The sequence below is a fragment of the Rhinolophus sinicus genome, linkage group LG07 (genome assembly GCF_036562045.2).
Source record: "Rhinolophus sinicus isolate RSC01 linkage group LG07, ASM3656204v1, whole genome shotgun sequence".
NCBI lineage: Eukaryota > Metazoa > Chordata > Mammalia > Chiroptera > Rhinolophidae > Rhinolophus > Rhinolophus sinicus.
In genome coordinates this window covers 28,010,438-28,027,030 of record NC_133757.1, presented here as the reverse complement: position 1 = coordinate 28,027,030, position 16,593 = coordinate 28,010,438, and the positions used below count along the sequence as shown (strand labels likewise).

The 16,593-nt window shown below is 43.6% G+C and overlaps 1 protein-coding gene across 5 annotated transcripts in view; it reads left to right on the top strand.

The window, feature by feature from the left end:
• The window catches only part of PLCE1 (phospholipase C epsilon 1), a 290,018-nt gene that overhangs the window by 201,215 nt on the left and 72,210 nt on the right, over positions 1 to 16,593 (top strand). For all 5 annotated transcript variants that reach the window (XM_019739811.2, XM_019739801.2, XM_019739784.2 and 2 more), the window contains 3 exons: positions 7,735 to 7,880; positions 12,274 to 12,532; positions 14,027 to 14,232. In XM_019739811.2, the coding sequence (XP_019595370.2) occupies positions 7,735 to 7,880; positions 12,274 to 12,532; positions 14,027 to 14,232 (611 nt within the window). The remainder of the gene's footprint in view (positions 1 to 7,734; positions 7,881 to 12,273; positions 12,533 to 14,026; positions 14,233 to 16,593) is intronic.

Below are 16,593 nucleotides of genomic sequence, written 5' to 3'. Positions count from 1 at the left end.
TAAAGCTTTTAATAAATTTAACCTTTATACAAAAAGGCAGATTAAAGTAAGTCATGTGGAACTGAGGACTTATCAAAGCTTCTAGAGTTCACATCTTGAGAATATTTACATGTAACTTATGACACTAACAGTTGGTTAAGTGGAACCAAAATAAAGAAAAATTATTTTTTAAAAAACAGTAAATAATTCTAGTGAATTTAGAACCTAATTTCTGAGTATTTAGAGAAATTTTAGTTGAAGAAGTGGAGAATAAACAACTGTCTTTAGCAAACTACAGGAAAGACAATGTGCAAACACTAGAAAGATGGCCAGAATAATATGGTCTCTATCCTTAAGGAGTTGACAATTTAGAAAAAGTGGCCATACATACAAGTGACTTCATCGCAAGGCAGAACATGCCATCTCCCTTTCCTATACTTGCTCCAATCCCTCTTGACCCCATAGTACCCAGCAAATTCACAGGTATGCAATCGCTGTTTGTGGAAAGAACAAGTATTATAGAAATATAAATAATTTGCTTTGGGAGGGCAACCAGAATCAAGAAGTGGTGGAAAGACCGAACTTCCAAAGATGGTAGCATATAAATGGGTAAAGTTGGCCTTGAACTTAATCATAATACTTAATTATGTATTTGCTTGTGTTATCTTCCCCCATGAGGCTCCAAGCTCCTCAAGGGCCGATACCATGTCTGTCCCGTTTACTAGTGTCCAGCATGGGGCAGGTACATAGTAGATACTCAATAAGTACTCCTCAGGTGAAGGAGGGTCATCAGATATATTTCTCAAGGCTTTGTTTTTGATTTTTGTTTTTTGGGTTTTTGCAATGCAACTCAACCATGCTCAGACAAAATAAGGGAATTTTTTGGTTTATGTATATAGAATCTTCACAGCGTTTCAGGTATGGCTGGGTTTAGGAATCTGACCCATGTCCTCAGAAATCCATCTTCATCTTTCTTTTGGGTTGACTTCATTCTCAGGCCGGCTCTCCTGATATCATGGCAAAAGACAGCTGTTGGTAGCTCCAGGGCCATATCTTTACAGTTTATGATTCCGACGAAAGATTCTGTCTCTTTTCCTGAAGTTTCAGAAAAAGGCTCAAGGAGGGCCCTGGTTGGCCTGGCTTGGGTCATATACCCGTCTCTGAACTAATCACTGAGAAGGCAAGGGTGGAGCTGCCCCATGTAATCTGCATAGATTAAAATCGAGAAAGGTAACTCGACTTAGAAATGTTGGACAGCCAAAGCAAAACAAATAAGCAAACAAAATCCCCTATGTATTCACAACACAAGGAAATAGATTGAGTAATACCATAGCGGTAGGAATAGGTAGAGAAGAGAATATGATACGAAATATAGCAGGATTGGATTGTCAGACAGATGAGTGGTAGGCAACACTGCAAATTAGTGCTGGAGAGGTAAATGTAGATCAGATAGTGCCAGGCGTGAAGACCAAAAAAAGAGGTTTAGAGTTTGTTCTGTGGGCAATTATGATACAATTTGAGGGGAACTGGCAGAGTATAATCCAAGAGGTGTTTAGAGCTTCTATAGAAGCTGCCTTCGGTGTCTCCCTTTTCCCCTCTCTGTCTGTCCCAAACAAAGAGTGATGGGTGGAACCATGCCAAACTGGACGAAGAGTTCAAGAGGTTCTTCTGTACCCACTTCATGTCAAGGAAGATGCCTGGGCATGTGTGTCTTGCTAACCACTGCGTCCTGAGTCCTGGGACACCAGCATGAGTAAGTTATGGCCTCTGCCATTAAGGAGCTTATAGTTGAGGGAGCTGGTCCAGGACGGGGTACCAGAAACATACCTATATACACATACATATAAATACTTATACACACGTATATGTTTGTATGGGATGAGTGATTTAAATAGGGAAAAAGGGAGGCTATTTTATTCCTAATGAAGACTCAGGGAAGCCTCCAGAGAAGAAGAAATGCGTGAGTTACTCTTCTGTTAGCAAAGGCTCGTGCTCAGGGCACAAACCCTCTCAGGGCCGTCACAGATTCCTCCTGGTCCAGCCTTGGACTGCTTCCTTCCTTGCAGTTAGGAAGTGGGACTTAAAGGTTCCTTTCTTCTGGATTTCCGTGTTTTGTTTCCTAGAATTCAGCTTCCCTACAACTCAGGTGGCAACAGTAGTAGCAGCAGGAACAGCAGTAAACATGTATTGAGTCCTTAACTACACACCAAGCATCACGTTGAGAGCTTTACATACAATCTTCAGTTTCCCTCTCACAATAACGATCCTGGTGCCCATTCTACTGAAAAGGGGGTTGAGGCTGACAGGTTAGGTGGCTTGCGTCAGGGACCCACACAAGGAAACAGTGGAACTGGGAGTGGAATGCAGATCCACTCACCTCCAGTGCCCGAGTTCTCACTGCCATGCGATACCGCCTCCCCGGGCTTCTCCTTCCTAGTTCCAAACAGGTTACGGCCCTGCCTCAGGTACAATTACAGAGACGGAGATGTACAGTATTACACAGAAATGATGCTTGAGCTCTGACTTAAGACTCAAGGGTGCACAAAGGCATGCAGAACCCCTGACACTTCTCCACCTAAGTATGCATAATAACCACCAGGGAGTTCTCTAAAAATGCAGACTCATGGGCCCTGCTCTTAGAGACTCTGGTTTCCAAGTGTGGATGACAACTTGGAATCTGCATTTGAATAGACACCTGCCACCACCAGCAGAGATTCTGATGCAGTGCCACACATTTGGAAGAGTGCTGCCTAGGCAAATGTGTGCATGTGTGAGGCCAGGGCAGGGGGGGGGGGGCGGTGTCTGTCAGTCTGTGGCAGGCATGTGAGGGGTTGTTTCAGCAAAGCTCAATGGAAGGCAGGTGTGTGTGTGTGTGTGTGTGTGTGTGTGTGTAATGCGCATGAACGACTTGAGAGTAATTTTGTGTAGACTTTCATGTCTTCTTTAGAGTCTACCATTTGAGCCCAGCCTTTGCAGTTAAGGTAACCAGATACCCATTACAAAAGATCATCTTTCTATGAAAACTTCTGTGTTTTCAAAAAAATCTTTTTGGCAGAAAGTCATTTGTCTCCTTTTTCTGGACCTGGGAACAGCAGTAGGAAGTGTTCAGGCCTTTTCCCAAATATAATCCGTGACCACTCGGAGGCTGAGAATCCTCTCTGCCCACGGCCTCCTGGGACTCCGGGTGGCCCGCCGATCAGTCAGAGGCACCGGCATCCCCACACTAGAGATGTGGGAAAGATGGTCTCTGTCCTTGAGGACTTAAGGTCTGGTAAGGGACACAGAACAGGCCCATGTGAAAGAGTCAGGCACACAAATATAACAAAAATAAACCAGATAGAAATCCACACAGTGGTGAGAAACCAAGTACAGACGTAAGTTTGGACTCCAGGTCCAACGTTCAGTCAGAGAGAAACAGGAAGTTGAATGTGAAGTGCTAGGTCATCAGAAAAGCCTTCGTAGAAGAGGTCACATCCACTTATTTGTCGACTCTCATTAAACTCTCATTAAACAGCTCCATAGTGGGCACTGCTTCTGGTGAGCATGGCAGACCTGATGTCTGCCTTTTGGGGAACACAGTGCTGCCTGTGCAGGGAGCTGGGCGTCAAGGAGACATGGGGGCACCACATCGTGCATAGCACGTGGACCCAGCCCAGGTGGGAGGTCAGAGCAGGCCTCCTCGGGAACGTGATACTTTCATTAAAAAAAAACACACAAAAAAAACCTGGGATGAAGCACAAAGGACAAAGTATAAAGGAAGCCCCAGCCTGTGGCTTATCCACCTTCTCTTTCTATCCTAGCTCCTATGCCTGTGTGTGTATACCTCAGGCCTCACATTCAAACTCCACACGCACACACACACACACACACACACACACAGCCCCTTGGACAGCTTTCAGGCCTGGAGTTACCACCTACCCTCAGGAGGACGCATCCAGGGAAAGGCCCTTGCAGGCCCAGAGGTGGGCTTGGGCTGTTTGGACAGGACATTCAGCTGCCCTGAATCGACAGGGGCGAATAACCTGAAAGTTGGTGCACAGCCAGTGGGCAGGTATATTCCCTCCACCCCACAGGCTTCTCATTCTATTGAGAGGGGCCCAGCTAGATGAGCCAATGTGGGCCTTCTAACATGGGGGGGCTCGTGGCAAGATCCTGACTGCAGGCTCTGGGGACATTCCTGCCTCCAGGATAAATAGGTGTTTGTTAGGCAAATCAGCAGTGTGTGGGTGTGGGTGTGGGTGTGGGGTGCTTCTCGTAGAAGCAACAACCAGTACAAGATCCCTGAGATGGGAAAAAGCCCTGGTCACCTCCCTAAAAGCAGGACATGGGGGAGTGCCAGGGTGAGACTGGAGAACGGATAGGGGGGGCTGCTGGACCAAGGTAAGGATTCGGCTTTACAAAGGACGTGGTGGTCCAGGGGAAGGTCATTTTGAATAGAACAAGAACATTCCTTCCAAAATGAGCTGTGTGATGTCAATAAGGTATTTGATGTGAGAAGAGAGCGCAAGCTGTTCAGCTTGGCAAGGCCTAAGAGTACTGAGAAAGACAAGAGAAGGAAGAAGATAAACATCTGGAGAGGAGCAACAGTGGAGGGGTTGTAGGCATGTACCAAGGGGTCAGGGTCGTCAGAGTCAGCACGGAGCCACTGGGAGGACTTATGCAGAATTGGCCGAATTGGCCCGGGGGGGGGGGGGGGGGGGGATTGGGGGTGGGGGGGGGCAGACCATTGAAATAAGGCAGAATAACCTGCCACATTTAACTCCTTCCCCTCTAGGGATGCTCTCTATGCTTGAGTCGTAGTCCTTCGTATGTCCACGAGTTTTGTATTTTTCTGTGTGATTTATGTCCTGGAAATCTTTCTGGATTGGCAACACATCAGATTTTCCACTTAGTAAACGTGACCACCGTTTATGCTTTGGGCAACATTTTGCAGTCGTCTCCATAATCTTTATTTCCTTTTTGTGTCATTTGTTTTTCATAATTAATGATGACATTCTCAACTAATGCCTTGTGAAGTTATGAATACATTAGGCCGCAATAAGACTTGTCCCTGAAATCTGTAAGCAGATGCTGGGGGTGGAGGGAGGGTGTTTATGATAACAGTGCTTACATAATCTCAACAACCAGGCCCTAGGGACTCACAGTCGACGATGGAACAGTTGGTTTAAATTAGGTTTCCATGTGAAATATGGTATCGCTATTTTTTTCCTAGCATTGTGGGAAAGTATATGGAAAATGATTTGACTGATAGGAAATAAATCTGGATATGAGATCAGGATTGAGTCACAAGCCACGTGGTGGTCTGCGCCTGCTCTGTGAAGCAGGCTTCTCCAGGAGAAAATTTGTTAACCCTTTGAGGCCACTGGCCTAAGAAGTCGCTGTGTGGTACCAGCATAGCTGGAAAGAGCCATGACTTTCCAGAGACACTGATTTGCCATCAGTTCCAACAACAACAACAGAAGAGTTAAAGCCACAGAACGATATAGCCAGAGATCTCAAAAACTCATGCATTGGGTGTCTTTGAAGAACCATTTAAACTTTCCAGGATTTCATTTTTATGTGTAAGGACAAGGGTTTGAATTTTTAGATCAAAGAGTCAATGATTTTAGGATTCTAAGTGCTTGCTGGTGATTTCCCACAGCAGGATAGGGCTCGTGAAAAGCCAGTCACACTAAAGGAAGAATTGGACAGAAGCACCACTGACACTCAGTCTCTATTGGCAAAATAATTTCTTGCTCTAGAGAGCCAGGGTTTCACGAAGGTGACTTTTAACTGGGTAACCAGCTGAAGGGACAAGGCCTGGAGACCATGAGCAAGGGCTTGCTTATAGCTGCAGGAGAGGGTTGGCTCTACAAATCCCAGAAGGATCTTGTGTGCTCCAAGCAGTCCCAGGAGATTGGAGCAAATGGTCCCCAAGAGGCTCTGATTTCCTTGCAGGATGATGTGGACCAGGGCTCGTCCTGGGGTCTGATTCCAGATCTGTTCTCCTGGTGTTGTACGAGGTCCCAGAGAAGTCCCAGGCGAGCAGAGAGCAGAGGTGCGCGCTCGGAGCCCCGTGGGCCAGTGGCCCACCACGTTTTGGTTTCAGCCGATTTCAGAAGGGAAGAGGCAGACTATGGCTGCAGTACTCCTGACTGGTACCCGAGCAGAACTGTGTTTTATCACCGAAACTACCCATTGCTCCTGTTTTCTGTTTGTTCCTGTGTAAGGAGAAGAAAGGGGTGTTCAGCCTCAGTCTTTTTTCATTTCTTTAACCATTTTTTGGTACTTTTCTTGGTATCTTTTTTTATTCCAGCTATCCTCCAATATTTAGCTTTTAGTGAGAAGGACCTAACCAATGCCAAGTTGAAAGAAACTGTCACCCTTCATCAGATGAAGAAACACTGGACTGGGAGTTCTAGTTTTGACAGCAACAAGAATTGTGACCTCAGAATGTCACTGCTCCCATGAGCCATAGATTCCTGATCTGGAAAATGGGGTTGGACTGCCCTCTGTGGTTGCTGCCAGCACTAAATGCCATGCATTCCTGTCGTTTTCCGGCAGTATGCTATGGACGTTGAAATCTTTGATCCTGCAGTTGTCATGGGTCACCGTGAACTCTGTGTTCACTCAGGCCCCACTCTCACTCCAGCCAGGGAAGTGAGTTGCTCCCCAAGTTTCAGCGCTGTTGCTGAACCAAGTGCAGCTAATGGGCCGTGTGCGATTAAGACCTACGCTTTGATTTGTTAACCACTGAGCTTATCACCACAGACATTAGCCAGGATGGAGAAAGTAACTTAAGTGAACATAAGTATTCAAGCTCCAAAGTATAGGGAGCAACAAAATAATCTTAGACATTACGCAGAGGTTTTTGAGGCTGCAAATCATTAAGAGGAATCTTCATACTGGATTATTAGTAAGTATGATACTTCAGTCTGTGTAGTGGAAAAAGCAAGTCACATTAAAATAAATTGAAGCCCAGAGCTGGGGGACACAAAAGCACATGTATACACATTAGGCCTTTAGTGAGTGGTTAATAGTGCCACCTCTAGGGCACACACCTAAGTTCACATTCTGGCTTTGTCATTTCTTGGTTGGGGACCTTGCGCAGGTCTTTTAGGCCCTTTGTCCCTCAGTTTTCTCCTCCATAAAATGAGGATAATGACAGTCCCTTACTATCATTGGGATTGTTGTGAGAAATAAATGAGTTAACATGTGTAAAGTGCTTAGAACAGTTCTTGACACATGCTAAGTACTGTACAAGTATTTGTTCTTCTCTATTGTTTTTGTCATTTGAGAAGCATAATCAATAATGCGTTTGTAAGAGAGAGTTCAAAAATGTGTATTTTTTATTTGACATGTATTTTACTATTTGATAAGTGTCTCATTTATGAGCTAAGTGCACTGATTGCATTTAATCTTACTGTCCATCAGTCAAAATGTATTTAAATCAACATCATCTTTAGGCTTTATTTTTTAAGCTTTATTTAGGAGAAATTAACTCATGGAATGTTATAGATCAAGAGGGATTTTATGAATTACCTTTCGGCCTCCTTATTTCACAGATAAAAATGAACACAGAGAGGTTAAGCAACTTTCCCAGAATCCCATAGCAAAGCCATGATGGAGCTAGTGTCATCTTCATCTCTCGTCTGGGTCCTTCATTTCCTAATACTAAACTGATCTTTAAAAAAGAAAACCAGTTTGCTTGTGAAAAAATATTTATCAGGCTTCCAGGACATAGTTTCAGTGAATGCCTCTCTCTGCATTTTCCAGGTGAGCTCCTGGGTGACGTGGCTGATCCTCACGGCGGGCTCCATGGAGGAGAAGCGGGAAGTCTTCTCGTACTTGGTGCATGTGGCCAAATGCTGCTGGAACATGGGAAACTATAACACTGTCATGGAGTTCTTGGCCGGCCTCAGGTATGTGCCGTGGGAATACGGTTATCTGGGCAGTTTCCCTGACCAATGGAATGGCACCTTTACCCAAACCAGGCAATTGGTTAGGAGAAATTAAGTCGTTCACCCAAGGTCACCTGGCATGCCTGGGATGTGAATGCAGGTAGCCTTGACTTCAGAGCCCATGCCCTTAACCTCTGTGATATCCTGCTCTCATGCCTTCTCCATCAAGCTAATAATAAGATCACCATTCTGTCAATAAAGTCTCCCGCCTTATTCCCTTTCAGCCTCAGGTACGTGGCATAAAGTAACTGCCCTCACTCTTGTGGGAGGCAGTGTGGTGTGAGGAATTACGTGAGTTGTGGAGTCAGAATAACGGAAACAAATCCTAGCACCCCCATGCAATAGCTCTGTGATCTGGGCAAGTTACCTAACCTCATTGAAACTCAGTTTCTTCATCTGTAAAATGGGGTAATAATAAAAAGCACCTACTCTTTACATAGGATTTGGTGAAATAATATGAAGTGTTTAGCAGATGTGTCTGGCATATAGGAAGGTTCCATAAAGAGAATTGTTATTGTTGTCTGAGATTCACCTTCCTGATGAGGGGCCTCACTATAAATAGATCTTGCTTCATAACGTTATTGGGATTCTTCTTTGATTCCCCAGGTCCCTACATAGGGATTTAGGGTTGGGAGAGGAGAATTTCTCAGATTTGGAAATTTTTTTGTCCTCTTGAACTTTCTTAACTAAGAATAAACTCAAATGATCATGTCATTGGTATTTCAAATGTTATACAAATGTATATCCCGATGATTTGGTTCTCTTTGTGATAGATTTTTCTATTTAAAAAAATAAAAAGCCTGTATTACTTTTAAAAAAAAGAATGATTATGACAAAATAGTTCTATTTCACTGATGCTTATCTTTCCCTGCTGACTGGCAAGTTGGTGCTGGCTGTGGGCTGGGACCTCGCTTTCTCTCTTCTGGACATCACTGTCCTCACAACATGGCGACTGGCTCCCTCCAGAGTCAGTGATCCAAGAAAGCAAGGCAGAAGCTGCAGTGCCTTTTATGTCCTAGCCTCAGCAGTCACACACTGTCCCTTCTGTCATATTGTACTTGTCACATAAGACCAGCACTGTTTCATTGTTGGGGGGACTACCCTGCACCCGGAAGTGTGTATCACTGGAGGCCATTTTGGAGGCTGGCAGCCACAAACCATCTATTAGAGATTCTCTTCATACAGGAATGGTCTCAGCATGACCCATACTGGCCTTGGGTGAATGTGATTTTCAGACCCAACTTAGTTTGAATTCAAAATCCAAAAAGGCCGTATAAAGTCAGGTGATTCTCTCTTAAAGGAATAACCTCAAACCAAGCTAAACCTCACTACTAATTCCTGTCTGTTTTGTCTTACACCCCAGACCAACTGCCACCTAGTTTCATGCTCTTATATTTGGCTTAAAACTAAACTGATTTTTACAAAAAAGAAAAAAGAGTAAAAGTACCAGGTTCAGTAACTCTGGCTAGAAAAATATATACAGGAGATAAGTTGCTAGATATTCTTCTAATAGAATGATTGTGGAGGCAGAGCTCATGATGTACTTTCAGGCTTGAAAATATTTAGATTATAAGTAATTTAACTACATCAAGATAACTAAAGGTTTTGGGTTTTTTTAAGCAATTAGATGGAAAAGGGGAGTAACCTTGTTGTTAAATGACTGGTTTTCTGTAGACATTGTACATTTTGCTTCCTCAAAATCAATTCTCAGCTGTTTTAAGGAGATAATTAGAACTATGAAGATTTACTATAATGGTATTTACTTAATCGTGGTGTCAATTTAAAATAACCCAAATGAACAATAATAGAAAAATACAGGAAATAACATGATATATCCACACAATGGAATATTATTTGGCCATCAAAAATGTTGTTTATGAAAAATTTTTAATATCATTGGGAAATATGTAACACACAATGCGTAAAAACTATGTGGGAACAAATCTGTCTATACTTAATAACCTCAGCAATATTTATGCAACAAAATTTATAAAATATTTATACCAGATAGACACAAATAGAATAAATACTGGAAGGAAATATAGCTAATGTTGTCTGTGGATGGTAGAGCTATGGATGGATATTCTGTCTTTTTGGTATTTTCCAGGTTTTCTACAATGAGGAGCTAGTGCCTTTATAATCATAAAAAGAAATAAAAGTTTGAAAATAGTGCCAATTCTCAATCTAACAAAAAATCATTGATCTTTGCTGAGGTTTGTCTTTTGGCCCCAAATGTATCATGACTATTCCGTTACTCATGGAAAGAAGAATGATTAAATAATGAGAGCCATGTCTCATTCATTTATTCTCTTTGTTTATTTATACCTCCTTTTCATGACCAAAAAAAAAGGATTCTCACCAGCTTTTAAGCAACCAGTTGTAGGGCGAGCTGGGCTTTAGTGAGGTGAAATCAGGAAACAATTTTATTTTTCTGACTTCACTGTGTTTCAAACCTGCCTAAGTGGCCCTCCCTCCCTTGGCTCTGGATTGTACTTTGGGAGAGCCTGTAGCTTTCCTAGTTACTTGTGTGGTTAATAAGCTGACTCATTCTCCTACACTCATGAGCATGAATGAATCTCAGAAACATATGGCTGTGCAGAAAAAGCAGGTTGCCCAAGAGTAGCTGCAATGTGACACCACTTATATAGCGTTTACAAATACACAAGCAATTCTACAAACTGCTTAGTGATAGATACACACGTTGGGAGAGTATAAAGCATTGTAAGGGAACACGATCACTAATGTCACAACTACGGTCCCCTTTGGTAATGGAGGGAGGTGTATGTATGTGCTCATGGAGAAATCCACTGGGGCCTCATATTGTTTTATATGTCTTGGATATCTTATACATTACATAATGATTTTTTAATCCAGTCTGATACAAAACAAAATTGCAACCCCTCGTTCAATTTAAAGCTGCAACCTTTCCCACATTCCGCAACCCAACCAGTTTCAGAAACCTGCAATGGGGTGGGAAGATATGGTTTATCTTTTCTCTCCCTCTCCCTCGACGTCAGGGTCCCTGCAGAAAAAGTGAGCAGGAGAAGAAAGGGGAAAGGAGGAGGGGTGGAGGGGGCAACAGTCTTACATGACTGGGACAGTTGTAATGTGGCCTAGATGCTGCCACGGAGAGCCATGTGGGGAGCTTCTGAGGTTTCTTCCTAGCTACTCCTCCTAGTTTCCTTCATCCCCTGACCTACTTACCTCCCACTACACCGTTATCTGGCAAGAGGCAATGCCCTCAATCCCGAGGATCCAGCTCTGGAGGTCCTGCCCTCCTGGACTCTTTCCACTAGAGTCACCTCATTTGGCAGGCAGGCCTTTCAAGATAGCTCAGTTCCAACTGCTTGTCACAGTGTCCACTCCTGACTCACTGGAAACACTCAGCACTTTGCCCTCCCACACTCTGAAAATGCAACACACAGCCGCTGGAAACTTCCATCACACTGCCATCGGGCAGCTCCAGGCAGCCTCTCATCTTTAGACTTTCCCAGGCAAGAATCACACACCGATCTGTGTGATCAACAAACTACCTGGGACACAGGCCCACCTCTCCATGAAGTCCCCTTCAAGCTCCCTGTACTTGGGGTGATTTCATCCTTCTCACATACAGTGCTCTGACAGCTCTCCAAAGAAATCCTCCTGACCTGGCTGCTCAGATCCAGTTGCTCTGCGTGGGTTGGTAGAGGGTGAGATACCACTGAGAGCAGAGCAGTCTGTGTGCCCCTGGTGACAACCTGGCACCTCTCTTTAGAAGGTGGGGTACAGTGTCACCTCTTGTTCTCAGCAGCAATTTCAAAATAGGAAAGTCCCATTTAATATCCTTTATGCAAATAATACTTCAAGATAATGTCCCTTAAGATGGGCTGGTGGCTTAATGTGAAAGCTGGATTCAGTAAAAGCAATTCTACAAAAGAGACCAAAACAGGCTTCATGTGTATCACTGAGGGACTGGCCTGATCCAAGGATAACATTTAAAAAACCAAGAGGAGTAGATGGACCACGTTTTCTGCAGGCAACCCTCCATAAATATTTGTACAAACTATAGGTTTCCCTTGTGGCTCTAGCTGCCAAAATGGCTCAAACCTAACCTCACTGCCCGCCTTGCAAAATTAACTCCTTCCACGTGTGTTTTTGTTTGTATCTGCCTTATTTAATTTTGTGTTTCAATTTATGAAAGTAATAGTCCCATCATTTGGGGAAGCAGGTGGAGGTATGACTCCTAAATAAACATTAAAACATAGAACAAACAGGCAAAACCAATGAATTTGTACGGAATTTAGACTATTTACTGTACACCATATTATTTCTCCCTCGGTCTGAAAAATAAAAAAATGTTACTTACTTGCAATAGGTCAAGAAAAGTTTTAAAAATGTGGCAGTTTATGGACCAGTCTGACCTGGAGACCATGAGGAGCCTGAAGGACGCCATGGCTCAGCACGAGTCTTCCTGCGAGTACAAGAAGATGGTGACGCGGGCACTGCACATCCCCGGCTGTAAGGTGGTTCCGTTCTGCGGGGTGTTTCTGAAGGAGCTCTGTGAAGTGCTTGACGGGGCCTCTGGCCTCATGAAGCTCTGCCCGAGGTACAATTCCCAGGAAGAAGCTCTAGAGGTAAGGGCTTTCCGGATCCTCAGGATCTCAAGCGTCACTGTCAGGGTTATCAGTGGTTACTGTTGGTCCTTGAAAATTCCAGAGAAAAGAATGCCACCTAGCGCTGGTTGGGGCTTAATATGGTTAGTTATCTTTCGTGGAGTAATGTGTGAGTCCAAGTGAAAATGGGGACTGTTTTCTGATTCTTTTTCTTAAAAGCTGATGAGGTTTTCTTCTCTTTTATTGGGTGGGAATGTCTAGGGGTTAAGAGACATCAAGTGAGAGTATTAACTTTCCTGAATCAGCGGAAGGAAGAATGTGGGGGAGTCAACAGTGCCTTCCTTTCATCCTTTGGGGGAGAACACTGGAGAAGCTGGTGCCTCATCTAAAGGTGGGCTCCAGCCTCCTAAGCACGGCTGCCTCAGTTGTCCCAGGCCCATCACTTCTTTCTCTTGACTCCCATAGAGGGAGAGGACCGTGTGAGCTTTGCCTCAGGCCATTGGGCATTGGAGAGAAGGGACACTGAGAAACTGGAAGAAGATAAGGATACCTCCCTATATGGTGTTTAGAAATGAAAGAAGGGACTAAACTTGGGGGAACTTTATGGAGAACTTTATGGAGTCCCATACTGGAATGCCACACCCAAATGTAGGGTCAGTCTCACCATGGTAGTAGCACCCACTATGGATCTTTCACACACTTTCACATACACCCCCTTCTCCATGGCAGTGGGAAGACTATTCTAAAACTTCAGCCTCTTCTGTGTCTCCTGTGAGCAAAGGCCTCGCCTGGCATCCGGGAGACTTGAGAGCCCCCGATGGGTACAGGCAACACTACTGGCTTGCATCTCTCTGGCTTGTTTAAGGGGGGAAACGTGCAAGACACGGAGGAGAAAGCTTAAAGCTAGACCCCCACGCAGCACCCATACCAGTTCCCTCGTGTCTCAGGAGGAGGGAACGCCACATCTCAAGGCCCAGCTGCAGCTCTTACCTCTGATGGGAGACACTTCCTGATCAAGAATGCAGCCAATATGAGCCAAACACCACCAGGAAGCCTCTGGGTTACCGTTGGATATCAGGGAAAGAAAGCAAACGTCACCTTTTCTCAGTGTTTTCCTTGGGCCCAGTCATTTTATCTGGTTTCATAGAATAGTATACTTTTTCATAGTTTTCTCAGTTCTCACTACTAGGATAAAATAACCCCGCTCTTCCTCTGGAAAGTGGCTAGTCTTCTCCCTAGGGAGCCTTGGAATAATATTGTTTTTTGTATTTTCAATTCGATGTGGAGTGTTGATTCCTAGAGGGACTAAAGTTGTCTTAGTGGAAACAAGAGTGAGTTTTGATATTTCATACGGTTGAAAGGAAATGTTTTTCCTGGTGGTGCTTTTTTCCCCCAGTAAAATAGGCACAAATGCCGTGATTTATGACTATCATGGTTTCATTTCCATAGCCAAGTAGGTTATTTGGATGAATTATATGAAGTCGCAATAACAAGTCTTGATATATTGTTCTGTAGTTTGTAGCCGACTACAGTGGACAAGACAATTTCTTACAACGAGTGGGACAAAATGGCTTAAAGAATTCGGAGAAGGAGTCCACTGTCAACAGCATCTTTCAGATCATCAGGAGCTGCAGTCGAAGTCTGGAGACGGAGGAGGAGGACAGCCCCAGTGAAGGGAACAGCTCTAGGAAAAACTCCTTGAAGGACAAAGCTCGATGGCAGTAAGTTTTACATTTTAACAAGAGGGATGCTCATAGCTTCCTGTTCCTACTCCACTTTGGTTTCAGGTAAACACCTAATAAAAACCCACCACCTTTAGCAGTAAGCCGTGTTTCTTTATCTTCACAATTTACAATTCTGAATTACAATTTATCTTTTTAATTTGGCTGCATTGTGCTAAAATTACTGCTCATAATTTAACTCCTTGCCTTCTGTTATCCCTTTGAAAGACACTAGAGCAGGGGTGTCCGAACTGCGGCCCACGGGCCAACTGCGGCCTGCAATCCATTTTTAATTGGCCCGCAGCAAATTCCAAAAATATGTTTAGTTTACTTAAATAAACCAGGTGAGGCAATATGTACTTCACCTCAAGTGAGTGGCCCGGCTGTTTGTGTATTTTACCGCATATGGCCCTTGGTGAAAAACATTGAAAAAAGTTTGGACACCCCTGCATTAGAGCTATTCTGCTGTTTCTAAAAATTCGACTAATTGAATTTCCAGATTAGAACAATGATCTCTTATTTATGTCATAGCTTCTTTGAAAATGGTTTCTTGTGATCACTGAGTGGGACACAGGGGCAAGTATTAACATATTTTTTAATAAAATGTAGTGATTTAGTAGGGCTAGATTGATACTCAGAAATCAGTATTTTCAGCAGCTCCCCCCAACCTCTATGTCACGTAGTCAAAGATCTCACTTTCAGAAACACAGCTCTGTGAGGTGGCAGCCTCAGCTTTGAAACTGCTCAGATGTTTCAATTGCTGTCTACCAGCAGTCATTGCAATCTAGTCAGACATGCTTACCCACAACCAAGGGAGAAGTTCAGAAACCGTGGTCTTGGGCGTGCATTGCATCTCTTCAAGTTCGTTTTCTCATGGTCAAGCCTCAATCAAATAACAAATGGCAGAGCCTGGCCCAGCTGGAGGAATCCTTTAGCACCATCCAAATCTATTAGGTTCACTGGTTTTGACATCTTCGCCACGAAAGATTTTATTTGCAGTCAGTATTCATGAGTCATAACCTCGGTGTCCTTATACACACGTGTATGCCTGGGTAAGACATTGCTGTTTGTTTTGCAAAGCCTTTCCCAGTTGTCTTTGTGTATGGGAGCTTACACAGGGATGGGTGACAGTGTCTTTGAAAAGTAATCTCTTTGAATTGTAGTGCTAGATACTTAGAATTGGTGGTGAACACAGAAATGAATGCTTTGTATCTGAATCCCTAATGCTGTTATGTTTTAAGGAGGTAAACCTACATTCCAGATTCCTCCAAAGTCTTTGGGCTTTCTTCCAAACCTCACTTCCTCACTCATTCCCCCAGAGAGAGCCCAGGTGCTCAAAGAGTAACTGTTAGTGCCCTCACCACAATGTCCCCCAGCCCTAAAGCTCACAGGTCTCACAAATAGCTTTACCAATTCTTTCGTTTGTTTATCTCAGTTCAAATATTATTTGAAAGTTTCTTACTAACATTTTGCTGACATTAGTATTATACATATAGTATTACACAAACACACACACACACACACACACACTCATACACAGAGGGTGCCAAAAACATGTCTACACATTTTAAGAAAGGAAAACTGTATTAAAATTATAATACTCAATATATACCAATAACAAAAGATGAATACAAGTCATGTTTGACTTCTGCAATTACAAGATATTCTCAAAGTGGTTACCATCAGCATCTGGACACTTCTGATTATGGCAAACTACTGCTTGAGCAATGTTGACCAAAGTGTCCATTTGCATACATTTTTTGGCACCCCTGGTATATGAGGTGTGATCAAAAATTATGGTAAACACTGCTGCTGAGTGCCATCCAACGGAAAGGCAGGGATCTTCAATACGTGAAGCAGCGTGTAGAACCTTAGTAACAGTGTGTGACAAATTTCAACTTGTTTGGTGCAGTCAGTCAGATGTGAGCTACAGTTGAGAGAAGGTGTGTTTTAAAGTGTGCCCTAAATCATGGATCACGAGCAACGCGTCAACATGAAATGGGCAAACAGTTTCATCCTCTATCATGACAATGTTCCATGTCACATATCACTTCTGGTACAGCAATTTCTGTCAAATAGAAACATTATGGTGTGTCCTCATCCACCTTATTCACTGGATCTGGCACCATGCAACTTCTGGCTCTTCCCAAAATCAAAATGACCATGAAAGGTAAACGTTTTGAATCAATTCAGGACATCGAGGCAGCCATGACAGTGCAACTAAAGACACTCATAAAAGAGGACTTCCAGAACTGCTTCAGAAAGTGGCAAAAACGATGGAATAAGTGTGTTCAAAGCGAGGGGGAGCATTTTGAGGGGGATTAATGGCAATGGGTCTCTTACTGTAATAATTTTTTTTGA